Source organism: Thunnus albacares, chromosome 17 (genome assembly GCF_914725855.1).
Source record: "Thunnus albacares chromosome 17, fThuAlb1.1, whole genome shotgun sequence".
NCBI lineage: Eukaryota > Metazoa > Chordata > Actinopteri > Scombriformes > Scombridae > Thunnus > Thunnus albacares.
The window spans coordinates 15,516,072-15,541,598 of record NC_058122.1 but is presented as its reverse complement, the minus strand read 5'-3'; the positions used below and the strand labels follow the sequence as shown (position 1 = coordinate 15,541,598).

Here is a 25,527-nt window from a genome sequence, read left to right as displayed (position 1 = left end):
AATAACATTCTTACCGATGACCATTTCTTTTAAACCTGTGTCAGTAGTTTCACTCCATATTTAAAAGATTCAGGTATATTTTAATGTGATTTGTATGTACACATCTTGACTGTCAGGTTTTCTTTTAACACAAAGCGAACAAGTGCACTTTAAAGACAGATATCACATGAGTACCTCCTCTCAGGCTCAGCACCATCTGGAGGCTGGGATGCTGATAGAGTAGGTGCAGGAATGAAACAATATCACAAACAGTCTGCCAGAATTACGAAGATATGAACAAAGAGATCTTATAAGTGTATAACTGAAACATGTAAACACAACCACAGTGAATCAAACATGTTGTTTTCATAAAACCCAAACATCAGAACCAAAGGAATAAAATGCAACGGATGCAGAACGACTGTTCTTGAACAAATGGTAAAGGAGACATTTCACATTCAAGGACATACTGAAAATAAAAAAAAATGAAAATTCAGTCATCTACTCGCCCACACAAGGGTCAACACAGGAGCAAGATAATGATTCATCGTGCTGTTATAGATTGTTCATCAAAGCCAGTTTCACAGCAAAAAGTGAGAGTTCTTTGATTAAAAGGCACAAATATCAGTCTCTGTGTCTGTTTTGGGCTTGTCACTCAGGACAGTCTGCTGTAGTCTCTGTGGGCAGTGAGCTGATGTGCTGCAGCAGCTGGTCGCAGTAGAGAGGACTCCGCTGTTTGTCCCTCACTGCCTTCACTTCCCTCTTCAGGAGTGATGGGTGGACCGAGCTGCCTTGCTTCAGGATCTCTGGAAACGCACAAAACAAAACCCAAAAGACACAGCACAGACAGGAGTCAGCACTAGCGACATGATGAGAGGAAAAAAGATGCAGTCAAATTAAAAGCAGCAATACTCAGAGAACATGAAGTACCGTAAATATTAAACTGAAGGTGATGGTGCTCTAGTTATGCCTGCCTTGATTGCTTTCTCATTCATTACTCATGTCAAAAATCAGTCAGCAGATGGCAGTGATGAACTACACTACATTAACTCTGCAAACCAAAAATGTTCAAATGCCCTTTTCTTCCACTGGGAGGCGGCAATTCTCTTTCCAAATCTTTTCCTGCCATCATTTCCACACCATCTGCTGATTATCAGAGGTATATTGAATTACTTTAACTGCTGTCAGTGGGTAAAATGCTTCGGAAACCGCAATGCAAAAGTGCTGTTCTAGTGGTGACATGCCGTCACTCTGGATGAGTTAGCTCATGTAAACTCATCATCTGATACCAGCCTTTGTTCTTCAAGGAGATTGAGGGGATTTTTAGCTTTTGTGTATACTGTACTTAGCTGGGATGGAGATGACGGGGGGTGGGGGGGTGGGGGTGGACTTTGAGATAAAGGAGAACAATGATGACTTGTGAGAAGTGAGTTATATCAGTGGAAAGAGTCTGTGTGTGTGTGTGTGTGTGTGTGTGATTGAGCAGGTAGCCGCCGTGCTGCCAGGACTTTGGGATTATTCAGGGTGGAGAACTGGAGGAGTGAGGGAAGGAGGGGTTGGCGGTGCTGTCCGTCATGCTGTCAGGACATGCTGCAGACATCAAGCCACTTCACAGATATGCGTTTGAAATTCAAGAAGCATAAGAATGGGATCAACTATTAAAGGAACAAAGAACCAGAGATAGAGAGAAAGAAAGAGCGGGGAGGGGAAAAAAAAAAAAAAAAGAACGCTTCAAAAAGAGCCATGCATGAGAGTGTGGAATGCTTCCATATTTGCGGCGCAGGCGGTTATGGGTGCTGTCAGATACAGACGATCACTCAGGAAGATATGAGGTCAGCTCATTTCACAAAGAGACTCAGAGCTGTCTACGTGCTCTTCTCAACATGAGTGTACTGTACTTCATGGGGATCACAGTGTGATGAACTGGGCCTCTGTACAGGACAGATACGCTGACATACTCCTTAAAGCTAATTTCTCGTTAATGATGCATCACCATTGTTTTCATTTTTCATATTATAAGACATATCAATTACTCTACCTCAGTAATGTAAACTTAGACTATCAGATTGGATGGAGAAAACTAGATAACTACTAAGATACTGTCCCAACACAATTACAACACAATTACGTTTAAATGATAAGGTTGGCAATATTGTGTAAAGTGTAAAACAGTTCCTAATGAAAACATACATCTTTAAAAACAGGTCACAAATATATAACTTGCATTTTTAAAAAGGGATGAATACCTTCCATTAACAGTGCAAATGATGCACTTGTTGGGGACTATTTTCTGCTATTTGGCACGTTAGTGAGTATTTACAGCAACAGGATGGCGTATGTGGGATAGACTCAAAATACGGTGTGCTTTATTCATGTGTTATAAATCGTTTTTGGACATCTATGGAGGTCTATGCCACAAAGGAATGAGTGATATAAGGTTTTAGTTTGTGTCTTTTCATGGGATTTGTGGACAATAAGAAAAATATAAAATGTCACCAGACTTATGCTTTCGCTAGTATCAGTTTAGGTGCGTAACTAATTGCCAGAGCATGAGTTAAAGATAAATCATTGCTGGCTCAACCTGTGCTGGATATGCAACAAAGAAATCCTCAATAACTGCTCCTTTCATGTTTAAACTGGAACATACAGTATTACCATATTGTTTTTCAAAGAGAGTTCTTACAGTACACGTACGCGAACATGACACAAAAGCACTCAGATACAAGGAATTCAGACGTATAGTATGTGGGCGAAGGTCGCTTCATGAAGTTCATTTACATTTGTTATTCTGCCTTCTGCAGTCAAGGTTACAGACACTTGATAACCAATGGCAACAACAAAAATGCTTATTTTCCTTGGAGGGCTTTCAAAAGTAATCTTGCAGAGACTAGAAGTCATGGCATGGAAGCTGTTGCTGCATCTGGCGAGTGTAAGAATGCCTTCTCTACTCTTTTTTTCCCTCCCCTCTTTCCCTCCACGTCTAGCCGTATGAAGATGAGAGATCCCGTAGCGAGGCCTCTCATCCCTGGCTAAGGCATCAGCGCTCACCTGTGTCCTGTCAGAAGTAATGACAGCTAACATCCATGAGAGTGGGAGAGAGTGAAAGTCCAGAAGAGTTGAGCCTCAGTTACAGAGTTCAGGAGAAGCCACTCAGACTTTCCACTGAAACATCAATAAAAACACACCCGTGAAGCAACACTGGGTATAAGAGGAGGAAGACAGACAGACAGATAAAGGATGGAGGGATTAAGCGGGATGGGTGTGAGGACAGATGGGGAAAAGGTGGAGGTGGGGGGGGGGGGAGGGGGTTCAGCCCCATGTGGTTGTCATTAGGGGAGACTGTTCTGAGATGTTCTGGAGTGAGATCCTGGGTGGAGAGGCAGATATTTGCCCAGTCTATCCCAGGTGTGCTGGCAGGGGAATGAGGCAGTTACACAGATATTAGGGCACAGTGTCTCTCTCAGGTGGGTGCTTATCCATATCTGGATCTTATATTTCACTCCAACCCAACCCTGAAAGGACTCACATTGGCAGGGGGAATTGCTCGAGCTGCTCTCGGTGATGAATTGCGTGGAAAAGAAGGATAACGGAGAGCCTTTTGAAATGAAGGAGAGGGGAATCTGCTGGCAGCGAGCCAGGGCAATAATCGAGTGTTTGATAGAGGATACCCCTAATTCCTCTCATCCCTCTGTGAGCGTCTCAAACACAGCAGGCCGGTCTGCAGATCATCACAGCTAAATGCTGCTTTCATCATCGACTCACATTCAGCATCGTCATCTTTAATATCTGTATCATCTGAACATGTTTATCAGATAATCAGGGTCATTAGGCCAATGACGAATCATTATTTTAAGTCAAATACAGTATACGTACACACATATACGCAAGAGGATGTTTCATATTATGTATCCCATTATGTTATCTTCACAATCCCTCCTATTTCTTATCAGCAGTGGTATCAAGGACTGTCAGCATCATGTTTTAAAAAACTAAAATGCATTTGAGGCCAGCTAGAAAAATGTTTGCCAAATTTTGTCAAGAGTTATGGTTATGATTAATAGTGAGGATTCGAATAGTGATGAAGGAAAAGTAAGTATTCCAGACACCTCCCTGACCGTCTCACCCAGCTATGGTACATTCCACACAGACTAAAGCTTTAGACAATAATTCTGCGTCCATCGCTCTAGGATCCAGACAAATTATTCTTTTTTTTTTTGTTCACGTTGAACAAAGCATTGTCAGGAAAGTCGCACATCCTCCTGTTAAACCTTCACCATCAGCTTATTATCAACACTCCATCCTCATCTCTGAGGTCGCTGGTTCAAACACCCCACCCAGTCTCACCGAGCACTTGGTCCTGCACTGAGCTGTCGGGGTCGTCCAGGTGCAGGAGGAGCTCCTGGAAGAGGAACTGGAGATGGGGAGCACAGAGCTCTGGGTTGTAGTCTTTGGTCAGACTGGACAGCCACAGCCCCAGAGCCTGCAGAGCCACGCTGCGCACCTCCTCGCTGCTGTCATCCAGACGCTTCAGCAGCTCTGTGGAGGAAAGACACCCACACACAAAAATAGTCTAAGGATTTGAAAAAATATTTTCCTTCAATTTGGCTGACTTTTAGGCCAGTAATTCACCACATCTGTGGCATCTCACAACATTCATTTTTAATGACAGCAAACATAAACGAAGTGAAATGTTTCCCAAATGGCCAATATGCTGCTATTCTTTGATTTGTTAGATTCAAGAAATTCTAAACAATTAATTGCAAAGCATACATGTCATTTTCAGTGCGACAAAATGTTGCATTGTGCATTCATTTTTATGTGTTTGTTTACCAGGGTAGACCTTGTTGAGGGCCTCAGGGTGCAGACTGGATCCTATGAGCCGTAGTATGGTTGACAGAGAGCGACAGGCCAACAGTCTGCCCGTCTGAGAGTCCTCTTCCAGGGCTGATAACACCTGAAGAATCAGCTTTTCCTCCATGCAAAGCAGCTGCACACAGAAAAGGCACAGATCGGTTTACTTAGCGATTAGACCATCAATGACAAGTTCAAAGTCTGTGTGCATGTTTGACACATTTCAAACTCACTAATGGGGCAATCATGTCTCCAGTTCACAAAATAGGTCTAAAAAAATTAAGAAATTAAGTTAAGTTCTACATTTCTCATGTAGATTTCCACAGTAAACATACTCCTTTATTAGAGGAGGAAACGGCTGGATAGTGATGGCGACAACACATGCCCAGGATAGCTTTAAGAAAGTTACAATGTCCACACTTCCACTGGAAATATTACTGTTCTTTGTATATATTTACCCAAGTGAAATATCACATGAACCATGACAGATTGACATAAGCTCTGGATCAGTTTGTACAGACAAATGGGCATAGAGCCCAATATCAGAGGTCCAGTGAAAACCAATGTTTTCATCACACCAACAGATGAGAAACAGAGGAAATGGACAAACAAGGTGAAGCTGAGCGCCGGGATCCACAGGCCAAGAGGTGATGGCTAAAACCTCTGTCACCCCGTCTGTTTGCTATCGTAACCGTGAAGGAGCGAGGGGAGAGGGAGACGAGGAGAGAGAAAGAGAAGGAAAATTTGGCAGAGAGTGATCTGGCATTACATCAGTGACAATATCAGGGTGCCAAGTGTAACTGGACCTGCTAATTGTTTTCACAGGGAGTAGCGAGGAAACAATGTCCGTCTAAATGAAAGGCTGTTTAAATTTGCTGATGGAAATACACACATATCCTGAAGTTGACATTCTTATTTATCTAATCTCAACTATAACATAATTACAAATTTCAAGTTAGAGTAATGCAGCCCTGATTAGCAACCACTCTTTCAGGTTTTCTATTCTTTCATGAATGTTTGGTTCCCATAAGTTAATCAAAGTTTGATCATACACACCCACAACCATACTCGCATTGTCCCCCAGCTGTTTGCTTTGCCTTTAAGTTAAAGACGTGTGAATAGCAGAGGTGTGTGAGCCGGTTTCAACTGGTCACTCAACTGCACACGCAAGGGCAAACACAGCCAGATGTACATGTGTGAGAGCACGCATACCCTAACTGGGCACAAGCTTTGACAGGCAGGTGCAAGGGCATGTCCTGGTGATAGTTCCTACATATAACAAGAGCCCAGAACAGTAGAAGCATTGTTCCTCAGGGACAAAGGTATGTGAACCCGCTTGGCCCCATGTACACCTGCTACCTGCAGTGGCCAACTCTTTCAGCTAAGGAGAAAAAGATGGCGGATGATATATTTCCCCAAATGGCCAAGCGGGAAGTCTGTTTTGATGTGAAATGGACAAAACAGAGAATTTCAAGTAAATGTCACTTCCTGATGGATTAGAAGAATGCACTACCACATCTTTTCCTTTACAGCTGAGTCAATAAAAAGTGTTTCTGCAGATTGAAGATCAGGAGTATTTACTACTGGAGATGGTTCATATCCGGTGTTTGCTTCCAGTGCTTTTTGCACAAGTGGGAATAAATGGAACCACTGTGTGTCGTATGCAGCCTGTGTGCAATGATATGTATTTGTAGATGTCATTTATGCAGTGCTGGTACCTGTCCAGGTGTGACAGCCCCTCCATGCAACAGGGCCAGCAGACAGCTGAGGACTGAGGTCCGGACGGCAGCAGCAGTGCGGCCCGCGTGCCAAACCAGGTTAGGAAGCAGGATGTCACACAGGAACTTCTCTGACTCATTACGAAAATGCCTGGAAGAAGGGTGAGAGAAAAAGATAGACAGGATCAGAGAAGTCACTTTCCATGAATTAGCATTTGGCAATCATCTTAGTTTTATAAAAATGGAGCACTTAAGACAGTTTTGAAGTTAAGCGAATGATGTTGGCTGTTGGGAATGCTATGTGACTGTTGAATTCATAAGCTACTGCAACACAATTGCTATACTGCAGTCATTTTCCCACACTCGTTCTAAGATAGGAGGGGCGGGGGGGCGCAGTGGAGGAGAGGCAAAAAGGCGAGGAGTAGAACATCTGGGTGTCCTCCTTTCCCTTCTCCCTGTCTTTTCCACGCTGGCTTAGGCCCTCTGACGTCCTCTCACACGCTACGAGTCCGCACTGTCCTTTAGTCCCGACCAACTCCACAAAATTCTGGTAGCTGCCCTGGCATCTGGCTGTTCAGCTGGTGTCACAATAAACTTGTCATGTATTTGATAAAGTATGCTGTAGTGTTTCAGTGCCAGTAGAGGGAGACTGAGTGCCATTAATAAAGATAGGACTGTAACTCAGCCGCTTCATGTTGACAGGTGTTGAAAGCTCATCATGAATGACGCCAGATGATGGAAAGACATATTTCCACATTACAGGGATGATTTCCAAAGGAAAGAAGAGTAGGACTTTACCTTTCACATGTATGTCTGTGCATGCACGCTAGCGCACTCGCACACATACACACAAAGATCCAGGGAACTTTGACTGTACGCTTCATGAGTCTCTACACAGTGGAGCTCTCTGTGCTTCTAATGCTCACAAAGTAACAGCAGAGCTGTAATTATTAGTCAGTTAATCGTTTAGTTGAACGGCTGAAGATAAGTTTTGATAATCAATTCGTCATCTAAGTATATTTTCAAAAAAAAGACATTTTATGGTTCCAACTTCTCCAATGTGAAAACCTGCTGCTTGTCTTAGTCTTGAGCTCATAGTGAATTGAATATCTTTGGGTTTGGGACCGATAGTGGAACATTTGATCACCTCAGGCTCTATGGAAACAGTGATGGGCATATTTCCACTATTTTCTGATGTTTTATAGACCAAAAAAAAAAGATAAATTAATGGAGAAAATAATGATAAAATAAATGATAATGAAAACAATCAGTACTTGCTCTCTCAGAGCAATAGAACAATAGAGAATCTACATCTTAACGAGAAATTTAGTCTATCATCAAGTAGGGATGGGCGTTAATTTAATAATATTATCATATTTCAGCAAAATTACAATACGACCTTACATCCAACTTATTGATATTTGTCATTAAAAACTAACAAAATTAGTGATTTTTATTTTTGTTTCACTCATATAAAGAATTTGGTAATGTGTAGCACTATCATTTCTTTGAACATGAGTTTGATTGTTTAATGCGTGATTGTGCATAAATTTGCCATATATAATGATATATAATGATAATGGATAGTATCCATATTGTTACTATGATAATAATTTCAACCACAGTGCCAGTCAAAAGTTTGGACAAACCTTCCCATTCACTTGAATGAGAAAATGTGTCCAAACTTTTGACTGGTACTTTATATCAGCCATTCCCATGTCACTGTTATTGTTACTTTCAAAATGTTATTTTCATAAAGCTGTTAAATGAATGTGCCAATGTTTTGAGGTTAAGTCTTGTTTCTGGTTTTCTAGTTACAGAATAAAGGGTCATTTTTGATACATGCATGTCTTGTTTCCTGGCAAAAGGGAAACTGCATTTGGAATAAGAGGAAGATCTCATCCCGGTAGCATTTATTTTCTCTTGTTTTAAGTCTTTAAAGTTGAAATTAAGATTACAGACAGATTGCAGCCTATTGCAGTTCACGCATGCATGAGAACACACTCTCTTATCTCCCTTGCAAGTGGCACATGATTTTGGCCTGCCGCATCCAGGGAAAAAAAAGTATAAACTTTCATTTCTCACACATTACCTTCTACTTAGATTTCACATCCATCTTTTTAATCACATCACACAAATCCACATGAAACAAAGACATTATGTGTGTGTGTGTGTGTGTGTGTGTGTGTGTGGATGAAAGGCACTTACACAAACTCCTTTCCCTTTCTGCTTGTTGTAAAGCAGAGCTGTCATTATGTCATTTTGGGTTGTAGAACAAAGAGAAGAGGTTTTCTCTATGACTATCATTGTCCTCTTGATGACATATAGGGTGTGTGTGTGTGTGTGGGCTACAATCTGCTGAGCAAAGATTACGCCATAAATCATGAATGGAGGGATGAGATGAGTATGAATGGAAATATTATGGCAGACCGCACAGACCCACATACTGTAAGTTAAGCATTTGTTTGAAACCTTTTGAAGGTGTAACATGATTTCTGTCTCCTGATGGTCCTGTGATTACCGCAGATATAGCTCAGGAATGAGAGGAGCAGTTAGCAGCGCAGGTGGCCGTGCTGAGAGTGAGGACGAGACAGAGACCCCTTTTGTCTAATATGCACATTTATGGATAAAATAATCTGATGAAAGTTGAAAGCAAAGTTCCAATTTCCACAATTTTGGCAAAGGTGGCTGAATGTTTTGGCTTAAGAACACTTCCTGTTGTTTATGTGACATATTTCACTGACATGGATATTATTTTGTCTTGTATTCTTTACACTTCTGCCAGGTTCATGCCAAAGGCACTTTCAACATTGCACCACACAAAGATTATCAATCTATCCCTCATATTAAGGGTTAGTGACACGCTGCACAGATGTCTCCAAGACAACCCCATGGACGAGGTTTATTTTCTTGATCGACAGGAGCAGCTGTGGTGATAGCTGGGACCTGGGGAGGGCCTCAGGCTTAATGCATTCCCTCAGATTAGAGCTCTGAGTCCGGGCTGAAGGCTGCACAGCTGAGGGCTCAGAGGGGACCCGGGAGGGCAACGGGGGCTGCAAAGAGGAAGAACTCACAAACTGGAGATCTTCTCTGGATGTCAGACATCTCTGCTATCCCAAACACAAGTCCTACCTCCATCATCATTCAATAACCATCCAGGTGTTGTTAAATTACTGACCAGTGATTCAGACGACATGTGCCTTCTTCTACAGGCATGCTGGGAAGTAATTAACTAATCTGAGTTAGTCTATCTGATACTCCCTAAGAGACTGTTTTAACTTAAATAGGACTCTACAATATGACCTTATGTGAATAAACCGCAAGGTCCTAAAAAAGCTCATGGGGTTATAATGACTTCATGGAAGTACACTATTGTGTTTTTGTGTGTGTGTTTCTAATTATAGTGTGGGCTGGGTGGTTATTCACATAATGTGAGGTAAAGCCTAAAAATATGAGCTGTGCTAATAACAATGAGTTGGAAAATTCAGACTAGACAAACCCAAACAACTGGATGAGTTCAAAGCTCAATGTTACATCATGAAATTATGAAATTATGGACAATTAACCTGCAATTCTGCTGTTGCGTGCGTCTTTGTTAAGTGAAAAACATACAAGAACTTCTCTTAAACCTACTACAAAAACAGTTCCTACATTATTTCATAGGTTCCCTTGCTCACTGCGTGTGTGTGTGTGTGTGTGTATTTATATGTGGATGTGTATATGTGTCCCTCTCACCCCTGGGAATCTAGTGTATTGCCTGAGTCCAGCAGCAACTTGGCCAGCATTGTGAAGATGGTCATCCTCATCTCTGGGTCTCTGTCTGGTTGGAGGCAGCCACGGAGCAGAGGCATCAATTGGTTCACAAACTCCCCAATCACTGGGCCTTTAATGCACACACACACACACACATTTGTATTACTACTGCTGTGATACTTAATTGAACATAATGCTTTTCCAGTAACACAAAGTAGCCTGCAAGGGACAAACAAAACAGGGATCCACTCATAAAGAACTGCTGCATAGCATTACTTGATATCAAAATCTCCGGGTACCTCTTGATTTTTTTCTGCCGTTTTTAGCCAGCCACTAAATATTAAATGTAAAAAGTTCTTAATTCCCCTCTTTGTCGAGACTAAATATCTCATGACAAACAAGACAAAGCCTGCACACACATAGGATCTTTTTTTTTGTTTTTTTTGGTTTAGCACTGACCAGAGGGCTTGTGTTATTGAGAGATCAATGGACTGGTGAGACGGTGACACACAGCTCCGAGGAAATGAGGCATAAAAAGGTCTTTGTGTGACAGAGTGTTTCTATACAAGTGTCTATTACAGGAAAAGTGAAAATCTCACAGTACAAATATTCCCAGTTGCATTCATGCCCACACACACACACCCACCCACCCACCGACAGTCTCGCTGCATGTTTACAGAGCTATATTTAGTGATATGTGTGCGCCATGGCCGATAAGTGTCCGTGCCCTGTTTGGACTCAATTGTACAGACGTGAAGGGAGACAGAGGAAATCCTGACACTGCCCGAGGGTGGCGGCCAAAGTCATAAAGAGATACGGAGAGAGAAAGGGAAACCTGCATTAACCAGCTGGAATGTGTGAATCAAAGGGTGTGTCATTCGACCAGAGACGTCTGCAGGTCAACTCACATCGACTACAGACATGACGAGGCGGTGTTTGTCTGTGTGTGTCAAACACACTTCTCGTAATTGCTTAGGGAGAATGTCAACGTGTATCCTGTCCTTGAGCAAGGCACTATACCCCTACATAGAGAAAGAGGGGGTAAGAGATTCCTGCAGGCTCCAGGATCGCACACCAGCTGAAGAACAAAAGACGGCGGAGGAGGAGGATATGAGAAGGCAATAATTATTCCTGTCTCAAACGAACAAAGATGAAGTGTGCGAAGAGCTGATGAGCAAGCAAAATGACCAATTCTCAGTTGTCACATTAACTACCGTCAATTGTTTGGCAGAGGGCTGATTTCCCTGAATCATGTGCACATCAAACGCATCGGCCACACACACACTCTCTGTTCGGCCGGGTCTCTCTAATAGACCAAAAATCACATCTGCAAGAATGAAACCTAGGGTGGCTTAGTGCAGCATTCAACTTGCATAAATAAAACACACTCATACACATAAAGACACACACACACACACACACACACACACACACACACACACACACACACAGAGCTTCAAAGTGGCCTTGATCCAGGGGAAAAGGTCAAGAGCAGGCGGCTGTGGGGCCGTTTGATGTGGTGACCTGCGCTGGGATCACTGAGTGGACTGGTCAGTTAGTCGTGGGAGTGTGTGGATGTGTGTGTGGGGATTAGAGAGGTACCCGGCTGCCCAGTCAATTAGAAAGAGAGGGAAGGGAGGGAGAAAGAGATGAAGATGAAAGTGTGGCACAGTGAGGTGCTGATGATGGAGGATTATTTGGTATAGAGGGCGGTAAAGTGAAGTCTCAGCACAGAGGACAGGGTCATAGCTTTTTAACCCACTGCACCACACACACACACACACACACACACACACACACACACACACACACACAGACACTTTAACTCCTTAAGACAAGGCTGAGACACACTGGCTGACTGACACACGGAGGGAAAGACAGGGATTTACAAAAGTAAGCCAACTGGTGTTAATGACAGCCCTGTTTTTTTTGTGTGTGTGTCTTTGACCATGTGCCTCTCTGCTTGGGTAACAGAAAATAATGGAGATTTCTGTGTTTCCTAGTCACTCATCCATCTTGGAAACCATCGATGTAACAATATAACATCCATTGGGGCATCAAGCAATACATCACATAGACTTTAACATTAAACATCGGGTCATTTGCCAGCCCTCGCATCCGTCAAGTGCTGCTGACACTTGCTCTGACCGGTGTTGACGCACACGTGTCCAACAATTGACAACAGTTAACCTCAGGAGAAAAGTGGGACTGTATGAAAACATGAATGGAGAGAGTTTGAAGGAAAAAGGATGGATCAGGTAGGTTATGTTTTGCTGCTTTTTTGTGAATTCAAGAAAATGCTACTCCCTGACCCTTTCTAAACTATTTGTGGAAGAGAATCTGTGCTGCTGCTTCGACAGCTGCTGGCCTTGATGTGCTGCCTTGATGATGGATCATGTGTGAACAGGACAAACAGCACGATGCTTAAAATATGATGTAACGCGTTGTGTCTGAACAAGTTCAGGAAGGAATGGCTTCACAAACCACACCGTGAAGTAATGTTTAATAAAACATTAGATAGATTATATAGTCTCACCAACATACTGGGGAGAAATGGAGCCAAAGGGTATGCTCAGATGGATGAATGATGTAGTGATTTTCTCATCATTACCAGGTCATTTGACAAGGCAGTTTTCTCAGTGTATTTCTTTGTCTATTATTGTGTCTTTATACGTGCAAACTTCAGCACCTGCTGTATAATTTGGCAATGTCTTGTGCACATTCAGGCTTCACTTCTCACCTGATTGAATGACTATGATATGCAGTTGGAGTCTTTGTGGGGAGTAACTGGACCAGGTGCTGACAGAGGCAGACAGCCAGTCCAGCAGCTGGCCCATATGTTGTCTATAGAGCTCCATCACCGAGTCCAGGCCCTGCACCTTACCCAAGCACCGTACGCTCTCCAGGGCCTGAGGGATAGAGGGAGACATGGAGGGATGGGAGGAAAACAAAGTTATGTCAACACATTTTTAAGCTGCAATTTTTACACGAAATCATACAGAATATGTAGAAAAAAAAAAAAAAGACAAGAAGTCAGAGTAGATCGGGTGGGAGAGAGGCTGATGATGTCGATGACACAAAGTAGTAACAGAGCAGAGTGTATTGTGTTCAAGTTGAACAATTACAGCTGTTTTCTTGTAATGTCAGGAATTCTTCAGGTCATGCTCACATGGGAGGCACAAAACCATCATGTGAAACCATGGGAAGAACAACACAGCAGACATGACAAGATCTTAACACATAAAACCACTTAGTAACAAAAACCCCGACAGATAGACAGGATGTCACAAAGGCACAGGAACCCACACACACACACATCAATAAAAGCTGAGCAGAGAGGAAAGGGCAGGAATGAGAGATAGGAGAGTAAATAATTAGCTGACTCTACAGGGCAGGGGAACTGACCTTTAGGGCACTTCATAGCTCCCTTCATAGTCCCTCAGGGATGGACAGGGACACAGACAATGTCTGAGTCACATATCGGCCCCTTCAGAGAAACGCTAGACAACCCTGAGCTGTCCACTGATGGGAAAGACGTGCCCCTTTTCTGGGAAAACAAGTTCTGCTTTTCCTCTGGGTCCCGGAATGCCCAAGGCCATTCTCACCCTCCCTTTCTTTTCTTAATCTATTCCACTCTTACTGTCCCAGTCTCATCTTTAACACTGCTCTCTTTCTGAACATACATATGGTGTCTGGTAAGCATCGGTGCCAATCCCTTCCCGCTCCTGTCAAGCAGTTAAGCAACACACTGGCTTCTGATACCGTTGGCTTCATTTAATTTAATCACAGTTCCTGTCTGTGTCTTTGCACTTGGAGGCTGATCAAAACATTAAAACGCGTTACTTGTGATGTTAGGAGGCATTATGGAGCCACAAATGGGGCTTGGCTGATGACACACACCTGCTAAGAAACACAGCTCATCACGCCCTTTCCATTTCTTCTCCGTTTCTGTCTCTCTCTCTCTTTCTCTGCTTTTCACCCATCTCCTTTAACCCTTCACTAGATGTAAAGTTCCACTCTAAAGGTGCAATTTCAGCTCCACTGGCTAAGTGGGTAATTATACTGTTGGCTATGCCCACTTTGAACCTGTACAAATGCTCACATTCCTCAAATAGCTCTCTTGCTTCATAAAACCTGCTTACCTTTCTAATAAAAAACTGGGATGGAAAAAGAAAATTGAAGGGGTGAAAAAGGTAAAAAAAAAAAAAAAAAAAAAAAAAAGTGCCATGTCAGAACATAACCGAACGCAGGTGAGATGATTTGCTCACGCGGAACAAATTGATGGCAGAGTTGCCAGAAGACGATGTATCTGGGATTGTATCTTTGTGCGGTTAAGTTGTATTGTCTCACCTTTTCGCTGAACTGCGGCTCAGTGGAGAGGCTTTGGACGGTGACCAACACCTGCAGCAGCTGCAGGCTGACTGAGCCACATTCTGACTCACACTGACACAGCAGCACATCCACGCAGGCCAACAACTGCTCCAAGTACATAACCTGGAAAAAAGGGAGATAGGAAGACAGAGAAAAAGAGAAAAGCATATTAAGATTTATCTGGATAGCAGCTGTCATTACGTGAGAGGGAACCCCATTGCATTTCAATCCACACAATCTCCTTTTTCTGCCTTGATTCCATTTCTTCTCCTCTTTCCTCTTCCACAGCACACACCACCTTCCACTATCTACTCTTCAGCAGTAACTAAGTAGTAATGCTGCTTCTTAACCAAATACCTCCCTTCCCATTACAGAAAGTAACTTAAAAAGCACACCAGCTCCCCGTCTCCTATTTTGCACAAAAAATAACAGCGATCGACAAGATACGGTAACCGAGAGCGAGAACTTTCTTTCCTTTTCCGAGCACGAGTGTGTGTTAGATTGCTGTCACTTGTCAGCCAGTGTTGTGGTGAGCTCATGTTTAGACAAAGACCTGCGGCTCAGGCTAATTTCCATGCCATCACTGGGATCATGGCCTCTTTTCCTGTTTTCTACCAGTCTGTCATTAGGGCTAGATGGAGGGGGGGGGGGGGGTGAGTGAGCAAGAGAGAGAGAGAGAAAGAGAGAGAGAGAGAGTTGTAGAGTTTGAGTGCCCTCCAGGTGTTTGCTTTGGTCTGGTGATGAGGAGTTGGGTGGCGAGATGTGACATTCATACCTCACACACACACACACACACACACACACACACACACACACACAGACACACACAACTCGCTGAGCTTGACTGGCAATTACAAGAGGTATCACTAGGAGGCGCACTATCTTTTCACAAATTGAAGTGGCTATTGTACAGCAGAGCTTGGCTTAGTCTGGAAGGAAAACAAGTGTCAAGCCAAGTAAAGATGCTCAGAGTGTTAACAAAGCCAGAACTTGTGATGAGAAACGGCAGCTAAGGGATTTCCAGTCTGCAAGAAACTTTTTTTTTTTTTTTTTTTTTTTTTTTTTTTGCAATAGCGTGTTGATAGTGGAGGTGAGCGCGAGGCATTCATGAGCACACACTGGAAAAAATGCTTGTTATATGTATCTTGAGTCCAGGGTGTTACGTGTGTAGACATCTTTTCCTGAGGCAGTCTGAGGCTAAACTAAACTCCCATGCAGCCCTGAACATTGCCCTCATTTCTTCAGCTGACTAGACTCAAAACACTTATAACGGCTTACGCACCGCACTGTGCACTCTTATGGTGAATTCATTGATGGGGGAATTCCCTGTCTGCGACACAGCCATTCACTGGCGTGTAAATACAGCGAGAGCTCCAGGGAGGCAGTTGTGGAAATAATGTGACAAACTGTGCCAGACACACACATTAGCGCACACGCATACAGACACGCATATTATACATGCGCAGAAAACATCCATTAGAGCTGGCCAAGAGAGAGAGAGAGAGAGAGAGAGAGAGAGAGAGAGAGAGAGAGAGAGAGAGAGAGAGAGAGAGAGAGAGAGAGAGAGAGAGCGGAAAAAGTGCTGTGGTGTAATGACTAGGTGGACACCTGGAGCCAGGCGAGATACACCTGGTTTCATTGGTCTGGGCACGCTCCGGGGGCCTCGTTACGCAGTGTGTGTGCGCATCTGTCCACCACTGGATACATCAATTATAAACACACACACAAGCGATGGATTCCTATCCAGTGGGGAGCCCACCCCCCCAAAGCTACTGATGTTACTATGGCAACAGGGAAACAAACACTGGTGTTGCATGGGATGCCGACCCTTTGCAGTCAGGTAAAGTTTGCTATTCTGCCTTTCTTCTCCTCTCTTCATCTGTCGTTCAGTGGAGCAGTGAGCGACTACGCAGCTGTCATTCATGACAAAGGGCAGGCTCCGAGGCACGCAGATGAGACGATGATGTACGCAAGTATGTTTGGACGTTCAGCTGAATACTGGCTTGTTGTCATATTGTGAAATGAAACGGAGAATTCTTTTTCTCCCCTGCTCTCCTGCTGATTTGTTCCTCTGGGCTACTGTGGCACTTTTTACAGTGTGTCACCAAAAGCACATGTTCCCTTCTAACAAGCCCGCTTGTAAATATCCCTGCTAATTCACTGTCAGGCAACCTCTATATAACTTTCTTTCCCTCTCTTCTTAGTACTATCTTTACCAATTTTCTCCAGCCCTGCAGATATTGTGATGCCGTCATCCCCATGGCAACCCACAACAGAGCGACACTCAGCTGTGTAAAGAGTCTGTGTGACGGTGGAGGTTTGTTAATCCTCTCTGGAATACCCCTTTAAAAGCAAAACCCGTATGTGAATCATAAGCAAACATCCCATACACATTGCACAGGATACCTCAGAACACGGTGGCTTCTCTAACCGCTGGCTTTCCTTTCATTTTCCCTCAATCCCTTGACACCATCTTCAATTTACGACCAGTATTTTTTTTTTTTTTTTTTTTTTTTGCCCGAGCATCTGCCATTTATTTTTGTAAGCTGTCTTTTCCCCCACTAAAATAAAGAAAAGAAAACAGAGACTTGAAAGAGTCGGCGAGGTTGAGTCGTGCAGAAGCATCATATATCAGTTGCCAAATCTTCAGCTTGTTCCCTCAACTCCCCACAGAGCCTCGCAGTTTCCCCTGCCACTGTTCACTTTGAAGATTATTTATATTTCATTTCTTAACGGGCTTCATTTTGTCCAAGTCAAACTTCACTTTTTCTTCCTCTCTGCCTCTGGTTCAAATGACACAGAGCTCTCTCAAGTCGGATCCAAACGTACATATTTTTAAGATGCCTCGTTTTGAAAAAAAAAAAAAAAAAGAAAGTAGAGTGTTTGTTTTTTTGCAAATACAAAGTCAGTCAGACCTATATGAGGGATCTGGGGGCTAACCAGCACTTTAGACCGTGCAACTGTGCAGCAAGTACATGTGCAATAATCTGGGTCAGCATTTCAGAGAGAAAGAGGGTGAGCTGGATGCAGGTGCTACTGTCTCCAGTAGTGTTATTTACAGCTACACAGGGATCTGGCCCTGCACGCTGCTAAGAATCCCGCCTGTTGTCGAAGAATGTTGCAGGTGCTTTGTCTGGTCGAGCTCTTGAATCACAGCGCTCTTTGCTTCGCCGTCAGACTCACAGACAGAGAGAGTGACAGAGGGAGATAGATGGAGAAACAGACCGAGAGGAAGCAGAGGTCTGCCTCCATCTGTGTGACAATGTGTGACCGTCTCGTCCTGTTAGTTCTCCCTCTGGCTGACCTCGTCGGGCAGCGATGCGGGAGGACAGAAGGGGGTCAGCTTCTCTCCCCATTTATCACTGGCCTTGACCAGGCAGGCTTTGAAATTTCAGGGATTCTTTTAATGGCTTAGCGCTGTGAGAGAGAAGGGGAGAATGAAGGTGACTGAACCACAGTCCGGTGCTGAGACCTTGCACAGGGCTATAAAAAAAAACAAAGACTATGCGCTGCCTTGTCTACTCAGAGAGGTCAGAGCAGCCATGCAGGGGTCACGTGAAATTAGTGGATTTTTGTTATTATTATCCCAGGGAGGAAATTCTTGCAGGCCTCACTGGGAGTCGGGTGGGGTCATGGGTATAGGTGAGTCAGTGGTGCGGCAGGATCAGAAAATAACCCTCTGCCAAGCAACTGTTATTTTGATTCTGAAAGGGAAACATATTTGGTGCAAGAGGAAAGGAAGTGGGGAAGAGTCTGCTCTGGACTTGATGAGATTTTTCCACTGGTAGACTCTTATTTTCAGAGAAGGCATTTTTAATCACTTTTTTCTATTAAGTTCAAAAAAAAAAAAAAATGTGGGAGCTCATTTCACAGTTGCGTGTGAGTGGAGACGTTATGATCATAGACTTGAAATGTAAGATTTGAAAAACACCATGTGGCCGGACTGTCACTTTAGTGGGGTCGGCATTTTGCAGAATTACTCAACAGCGAACCCACTGAACTCACCACGTACAGTGGTGCTATTGAAAAGAGGCTCTTCAGCGAAAGCCCTTTTAACAGATGTGGCATCTTATCACGAAACCCATTTCCATAAGGGACAAATTAGGCAAGAAATATAGAGTATGACTGCTCCACTGTCACTGCCAAAAATAAGAGTGCTAAGGTACACAGAGAGACTAGAAAATGACCTTCTATGACACTGCCAAGATCACCTAACAAGACTGGAATTGAAACAGCTGGTGCGCACAGATCAGGGGAGGGAGAATCAAGACATGGCAACCTATGAGGGCAGAAAAGACCTGGCAAAGCTGTCATCTTTTTCTTTCCTCTTCAACAGTAACTTCTACCAAGGTGTCACTAGACTATTGGAGCTACTAAGTTACCAATAGAAGGAAGTGGTTGCACTGGGTGTGAATGAGATACATGATGTTATTGGCAGAGAGCAGTCATTCTCAGGTTGATAAGTAAAAAAAAAAAAAAAAAAAAGATTGACAACAACCAAACCCAGGCATCCCTCTTCTGACCTGTTGATATTCCTGGCAGACGTCAGGCTGGGCCAGTGTGTTGGCGATCTGTTGGAGATGTGGTTTAAGGAGAGGTTTGGAGCAGCCTCCCAGAGCTGCAGCCAGCACCATGAGGGGGGCCCAGGGGTGAGCGGAAGAGGATGAGGTTGTCACATGATCCAGCAGCAGCTTGAGGAAGACTGCAGGAGGGACAAAGGTCCCCAACAGTTTAGCAGCTGCCAGGCACTAGTTGTAGGTACAAAGAGAGAGAGAGAGGAGAGTGAAGAGAGATACAGAGGCATGGGGGAGTGTGAAGGAGAAGAACAACAGGAAGTCTTTTTTAATATGCCAAACATCAAAGAGCCACAGAATCCTCCGATGTAAACAGGTGCATCCCAAGTCCTTGAGCTCCGCTTGGCCCAGTCTAAATGAGGACAGTGGGTAGACTCGCATGTCACTGGAAGTGCTGACTCAAAGCTCAACAGATGTGTCCTGAAATAATTCAGTCTGGTGAGAACTGAAATATAACCAAACAATTCTATTGTGTCTAAGCAGAGGTGCAGAGTTAATAAATGCCAACCCCTGATCCCAAAAAGGAAATACAGTATTATTGTATAACATCCTGCTAATCTGATGACAAGCTCTCTGGAACTCACATTGCTGACCACGTCCCTCTCTGAGTCGGTGCAGGCCCGGTAGAGGGTGGCCAGGAGAGGCTGGAGGTGCTGGGTGCTGTGGTCCTCTGCATGGAGCAGCAGCACAGAGAGAAGCTGGGAGGTCCTGACCCGTGTGGGAACCAGCCAGTCGGTCACGTCGTGGGTGATGGCTGGCACTAGCCTGCCAAGGTTCCTCACCACCAACTCTCTGCAGCCAAGCCCCGGACGCTCCACTGGAGGAGAAAATGAAGAGCATTCATCTTCATACACTCTCTTTACTGTTAGACATCAGCCTGCGATGTTTAAGTTTTAGTTTGCACAAATAAAAAGACACAAAATGACATATGGCATAAAAGGAGTAAAAGTGATTGTGCTGGTGAGATTTAAAAAAAACCCAAAAATCCATTTCATCCAAGAAAACCAAAACTCAAATAACATCTAAAAGTGAATTTTCACAAGTTTTTTTTTTTATGTTTTGGAAGAACTCACTGTCTCACAGCCCACCTTTTTCTACTTTGCCTTAAGTAAGTGAACTACTTATTTCTTTCCAGAACTACACCAGGAAATGGGCATATAAATATAACCAATCAGCATTTAGCACGTAGTTTATGAACACTGGCAATTCAAACTGGAACATATCGTCTGGCTGCATTACATGTCTATTGAGGCAGCTTTTGGGATATCTGATCACCCATTTTACACACTTTTTTTTAAAAAAATGTATTGTAACAAAGAAATAGACTAAGAAATAGCATATAGGGAACAATAAATATCACAGATTCACAGGTTTTCAAATGTCGGCGGACAGGGCTCTTAATTTTCTACCTATAACTTTTTACGATTGAGATTTCCCCACAAGGGACTTGTCAGAGCAAGTGAAACACATTCTCAAATGGCCTTCTACAGTTCCAATCCTGCGTCCCTCTCTTTCCCTTCCTCTCTCTCTCTCTCTCTCTCCCCCTCCCTTATTCTTCTTCTCCTATTCCTACACTAATAAGAGAGGAAGGGAGGACTAAAGGAAGACAGGGATAAATCAGAGAAACACACCAGGACAAGACAGAACAAGCCCTTTTCTGGTTGTCTCTCACTGTCTGACAGTGACCTCTTCACACTGGGAGGCCCGGCAGATTTATGATGGCAAGAAAGAGAAAAGACAAAGAGGGAGAGAGCCTCTTCCTTTCCTTTCCTGTCCCCAGGCGGAACCCGTATTTATCCATATTGTCACATGTGTAGCTGTGGGACATGGCCGGGTACCGTACCTCTGACATAAACACACACACACACACACACACACACACACACACACACACACACACATACACACACAGACACACAAGTTTAGCCTAGCCCTATAGGCAAGCTGTGGTGACCATGTTCAGGTTCACACTCATTCCAAGCCCCAGGGCTGACATTTATCTCTCCAAGCCAGTGCCTGTACTGAAAACTAGTCATACCTGTGTCATTTTTACTGCATGTTATAACCTTGGACAGCTGTAATAACCTTGGACAGAAAGTATTTAATGCAGCAAGGTGTAGGGATTTGATTTAGATTCAAAATTCTGATTTACTAGTGTGACAGGGATTTTATTCTGCAAGTGGAAGGACCAATGAAGCCAAACTTAGCTCTGTTGTGACAATGAAATTCATTCCCACCTTAGATTTCACCTAAATGAACCCATCTACTGAAAGAGCACATGAGATAATATTTATAGGATGTAAGTCTGAGTTTATAGCCTGGGCTTAAGCTGGATCCCAAGGATTTTCCTGCTCAGTTTATTTCATCAGGAAAAAAAATCAGCTGTCTTTACAGTCTCGTCCTTCCATCACCCAGGCCCAACATAAAGTTAGTTTCTTCCTCATTGCTGTGTTGACAAATGGCAGAAATGTGTGCTAATAAGAGCTTCAGATGGCAGGAGTAGAAGTATCTCTAAAATGCTACCACCCTACTTTGCACTCTTTACACTTTCATGAGCCACAAACAGCCATGACTTTTGTGTATGTTTCCTAACAATTACTCCAAATGTTCTTCTCTTCAAACCTACGCACCTTAAAATGGGCGAGTAATTAGCATGTTAAATGCTGCATGTGGAATGACATGTAGACCCAATTGACAACTAGTTTAAATAACCAGGAAGGATAAATAACCTAAATAAAAGATCTAAATATCTGTAGATCACATAAAACAACTTTTAAAACTGATACACTGTAGGGGTAGAGACAAATGTAGCTCAAGGACAATCTAAGTAAAAGGGCTATTGTTGATGGATGGTGATAGTCCTTTGGAGTCTATCCATCTACATATCAAATTCTGTTTGCCCATATGGTATAGAGCAGGAAGAAGCTGCTGCTGCAGCGCCTGACCTCCTGGTGGGTAGAGGGGAGGTGGGGTCAGAAGAAAGTCCATCTTGTCCTTGATGTCGTCCTCATTCTCCTTCTCCCACTGGGCGCCTACCTGCCTCCATAAATCAGCTGCTAGAAGTCTGCAGGAGAAACACCAGTCATTCTCTCAGTCCTCAACATCATCACCATCACCTTATTTCACATATGTTGTAGATATTTAGATTAGGCTCTTGTTCCTACATCCAACTCAGATGTCAGTTATATAATATAATATAAAAATATGATATATTTTTAACACAGCTAATACAGAGTACATGAGGTACACTGCATTGTGAAGCAAAGGGGAAACTATTTTACCTTATTTCAGGAATCTCATCATTAACGCTGCTCAGCAGGAGTGGGATGAGTTTGTGGAAATAAGAGTATCTGTCTCGCATGTGTAGCAGCCAATCACCAACAACTGCAGTCACGGCTTTTCTCACCTGGACCCAAAGAGAGAAACAGATATATTTCACAGAGAAGTATTGCACATAGTTTACATCGATATAACACACTTTGACTTTGAAGAGAGGTGCAAGCCCTGCTAGAGGTGAATAACTGCTGAAACTGAACCTGTGGTGAGTCGTCAAACAGTCTCTGCGCCAGATGAGAGAGTACGTCATCCATGTTTTTCCCAGTGCTATGCTGAATGACCGCCCCGGTGGCTTCGATGACAGACACTCGTACCCGGGAGTGCTGATGTGCAATCGTCTGCATGAGAGGCGTGGTCAGACTCTCAGCCTGCATGTGAAAGTGCTCTGAGATACAGAGATCATATTATTTGTATTATATCATGATATAACTTTAAATGTCTTTTTTGTGGTTTCAAAGGCTCAATTACACGTTTATACTGACCATTTATGATTGAGAGGAGGAGTGTGTCCTCTGACATCATTAGAATAAAATAATGAATAAATCTTAAGTGACACACTTTTGTATACACTGTTGTGACTGTTCAAAGTGAGTGAAATGAAAAGTTAGGGGTGACCAGCGCTTTTCAATCGGGGCCTCTCAGCTTTGGATCTCCCTGCTAGAGCATCACATGCAAGCCAAATCCAACAAATATTGGGATCAAGGTAAATAATTAGTGCTCAGATGATACATCGATTAGTTAGCCAACAGAAAATCAACAGTTACTAGTGGTTTAGACCATCTGAGGGGTTGCACATCTAAAAATTAATAAAATAAGACAAGTGATCAGAAAATATTTGACCCAGCATAAATCTTATAATCATTTTCAACTGCTGATAATTGGTTTCAAGTGGATTGTTGCTTTGTTTTAAGGGTAGCACGAGCCCAAAAAAGGTGGGAACTAGTAACTAAATGAGTAATAAATAAATAAATAAGTGACAGATAAATCGATAATCGAGAATACTAGAGCTAAGCCTGAGATCTGCAGCTGTGTAGTACGTGTGTGTATCTGTCTGCTTGCCTGGGAACCATGGCAACAAAGTTTATCAACAAAAAGAAAAGCTTTTCACCTACCCGGCAAACACTTTGCAAAGACGACGGTACATTTGCAGCTTTCTCTTTTAACGTCTGGGAAAGGGTCGACGACGGTTCTCTGCAGTATGTTGAACATTTCGGTCAGATACGGCGCTAACTGCGTCCCGCACACCTCCACCGTCAGAGTCAACATCTCCACGGCGGACAGCCGGAGCTCCTCCGCCGGCTCCTGGATCTCTTTCTCCCCGAGCCGCTGAGCCAGACAGGGCATGAGATAAGGCAACGACTCCTCCGGTTTGGGGACACAGCGAATAAACTCTGTTATCGTCGCAATTGCGGTTTCTCTGCATCTTTCCATCGGATCTGACAGACATTTGAGGAGAGGCTTGAGGAGGGCAGAGAAAACCTCCTGTAGGACGCTGCTGGAGAGCTTTTTATCAACAGTCTCCCTCTTGATTAACTCGAGAGCCCTCTTTCTTGTCGCTTTGTTGTCTTCGTTCAGACAGTTTAAATGTCTGGCAAGTCCTCTCAAAACTTCAGAAGCAGCATGCTCATCTCCAGCCGCCATCGCTGCCATCTTGGCTGTTGTTATAGCAACCGGCAGCTGCACGACAAACAAACGGCTGCTTTACGATAGCTTCCTATTCAAAACGTAAAACTTTATTCGCAATCACAACGTTCTTCCTTCACCTAGTTCTCTCCCCTCCAACATTTGTTTACAAATGTTTCTATTCACGATGGAATTTGAATCCAAACAAGATATGATCGGGGCAGCAAAAGTATTAAGTTCATGTTGCCAAATAACATGTAAATAATGCAATTAAAATGACAATAATTATAATTTTTTAAACAATCACCCTTTTAAGATTAAGCTATTCTGTTGATTTCCCAAAAAGCAATCTACTATCAGTAGATGGCAAATCTACTATTACATCTCTAGTCTGGTGGTGCAACACAGTCATTTTTGCAAAAATTGTAATAATATTGATTGCTTTAATTCTGTTAGTCCTCAATTACAAATGGGAAAAACGAAATTTGCGGTTGGATACTGTCCTAAAAGAAACAGTTTCATTTATCAATATTCTTAAATAAATTAATAGAAACAAAAAAAAGGAAAAATATAGGCCTGTGTTTTCACCACACCTGTGAAACATTGCCCCCCCATAGAACAAGGACAAAAGAACATGTCATTGTTGACCCCTCCTTTAGTGGGATCTAACCAAGGCTGGATTACCAACTGGGCAAAATGGACAAATGCCCCAGAACCTAGCAGCCCCCAAACAACCAAGGTTAGGGCTGCATACTGTTTTTTTTTGTTTGTGATCATTTTACTATTGCAGATTTGTTTAGGATTAGTTACACAAACAACGTGACAAATGGCAAAATAATTAATCATAAATAATAATTAAGATGCATGACTACCACTGTGTTACTTGGGTACACTAATGCGCAGAAAGCATGAATAACGGGGGATCAATAGGGGCATACTGCTCATTTAGCCCCATGTCTGGTTGCACATGATGAAAGCAAAATGCAAGTCTTGTCACATATTTCACCGTCAAATCTGCCCTCATACAAAATTTACATTGTGCTATTTCAGTGATGTTGCATAGTAGCCTAAAGTCATATCTACAAACAGTAGCAGAATAGCCTAAAGTCATATCTACGAACAGTGAAAACAGTCAACATCAAGCATCAAGACTTTAATTTATGCTGTCACTTGTTGCAGTTGGTGTGTCTGCACTCAGTATTCAAATTTGACTACTTTTATGCCAACAAAATGGAGCACAAAAAGAAATAAAGGCTTAATAAACCAAACCAAAATTGTTTTCCTGACAGTGTAGAGAATGGCTTTGAAACAGCATTCAGACT

The 25,527-nt window shown here is 43.1% G+C and overlaps 1 protein-coding gene across 1 annotated transcript; it reads right to left on the bottom strand.

The window, feature by feature from the left end:
• Positions 1 to 59: 59 nt before the first annotated feature.
• Positions 60 to 24,279, bottom strand: LOC122967309 (dynein axonemal assembly factor 5-like). Its single transcript, XM_044331875.1, has 13 exons — positions 23,695 to 24,279; positions 22,783 to 22,967; positions 22,528 to 22,652; positions 22,192 to 22,310; positions 19,831 to 20,063; positions 19,196 to 19,420; positions 14,652 to 14,795; positions 13,042 to 13,210; positions 10,284 to 10,431; positions 6,549 to 6,699; positions 4,810 to 4,966; positions 4,324 to 4,515; positions 60 to 785 (listed from the first exon to the last, which is right to left on the bottom strand). Exons 1-13 carry the CDS (start codon positions 24,230 to 24,232, stop codon positions 631 to 633), a joined length of 2,541 nt encoding a protein of 846 aa, XP_044187810.1. The 5' UTR covers positions 24,233 to 24,279; the 3' UTR covers positions 60 to 630.
• Positions 24,280 to 25,527: the final 1,248 nt, after the last annotated feature.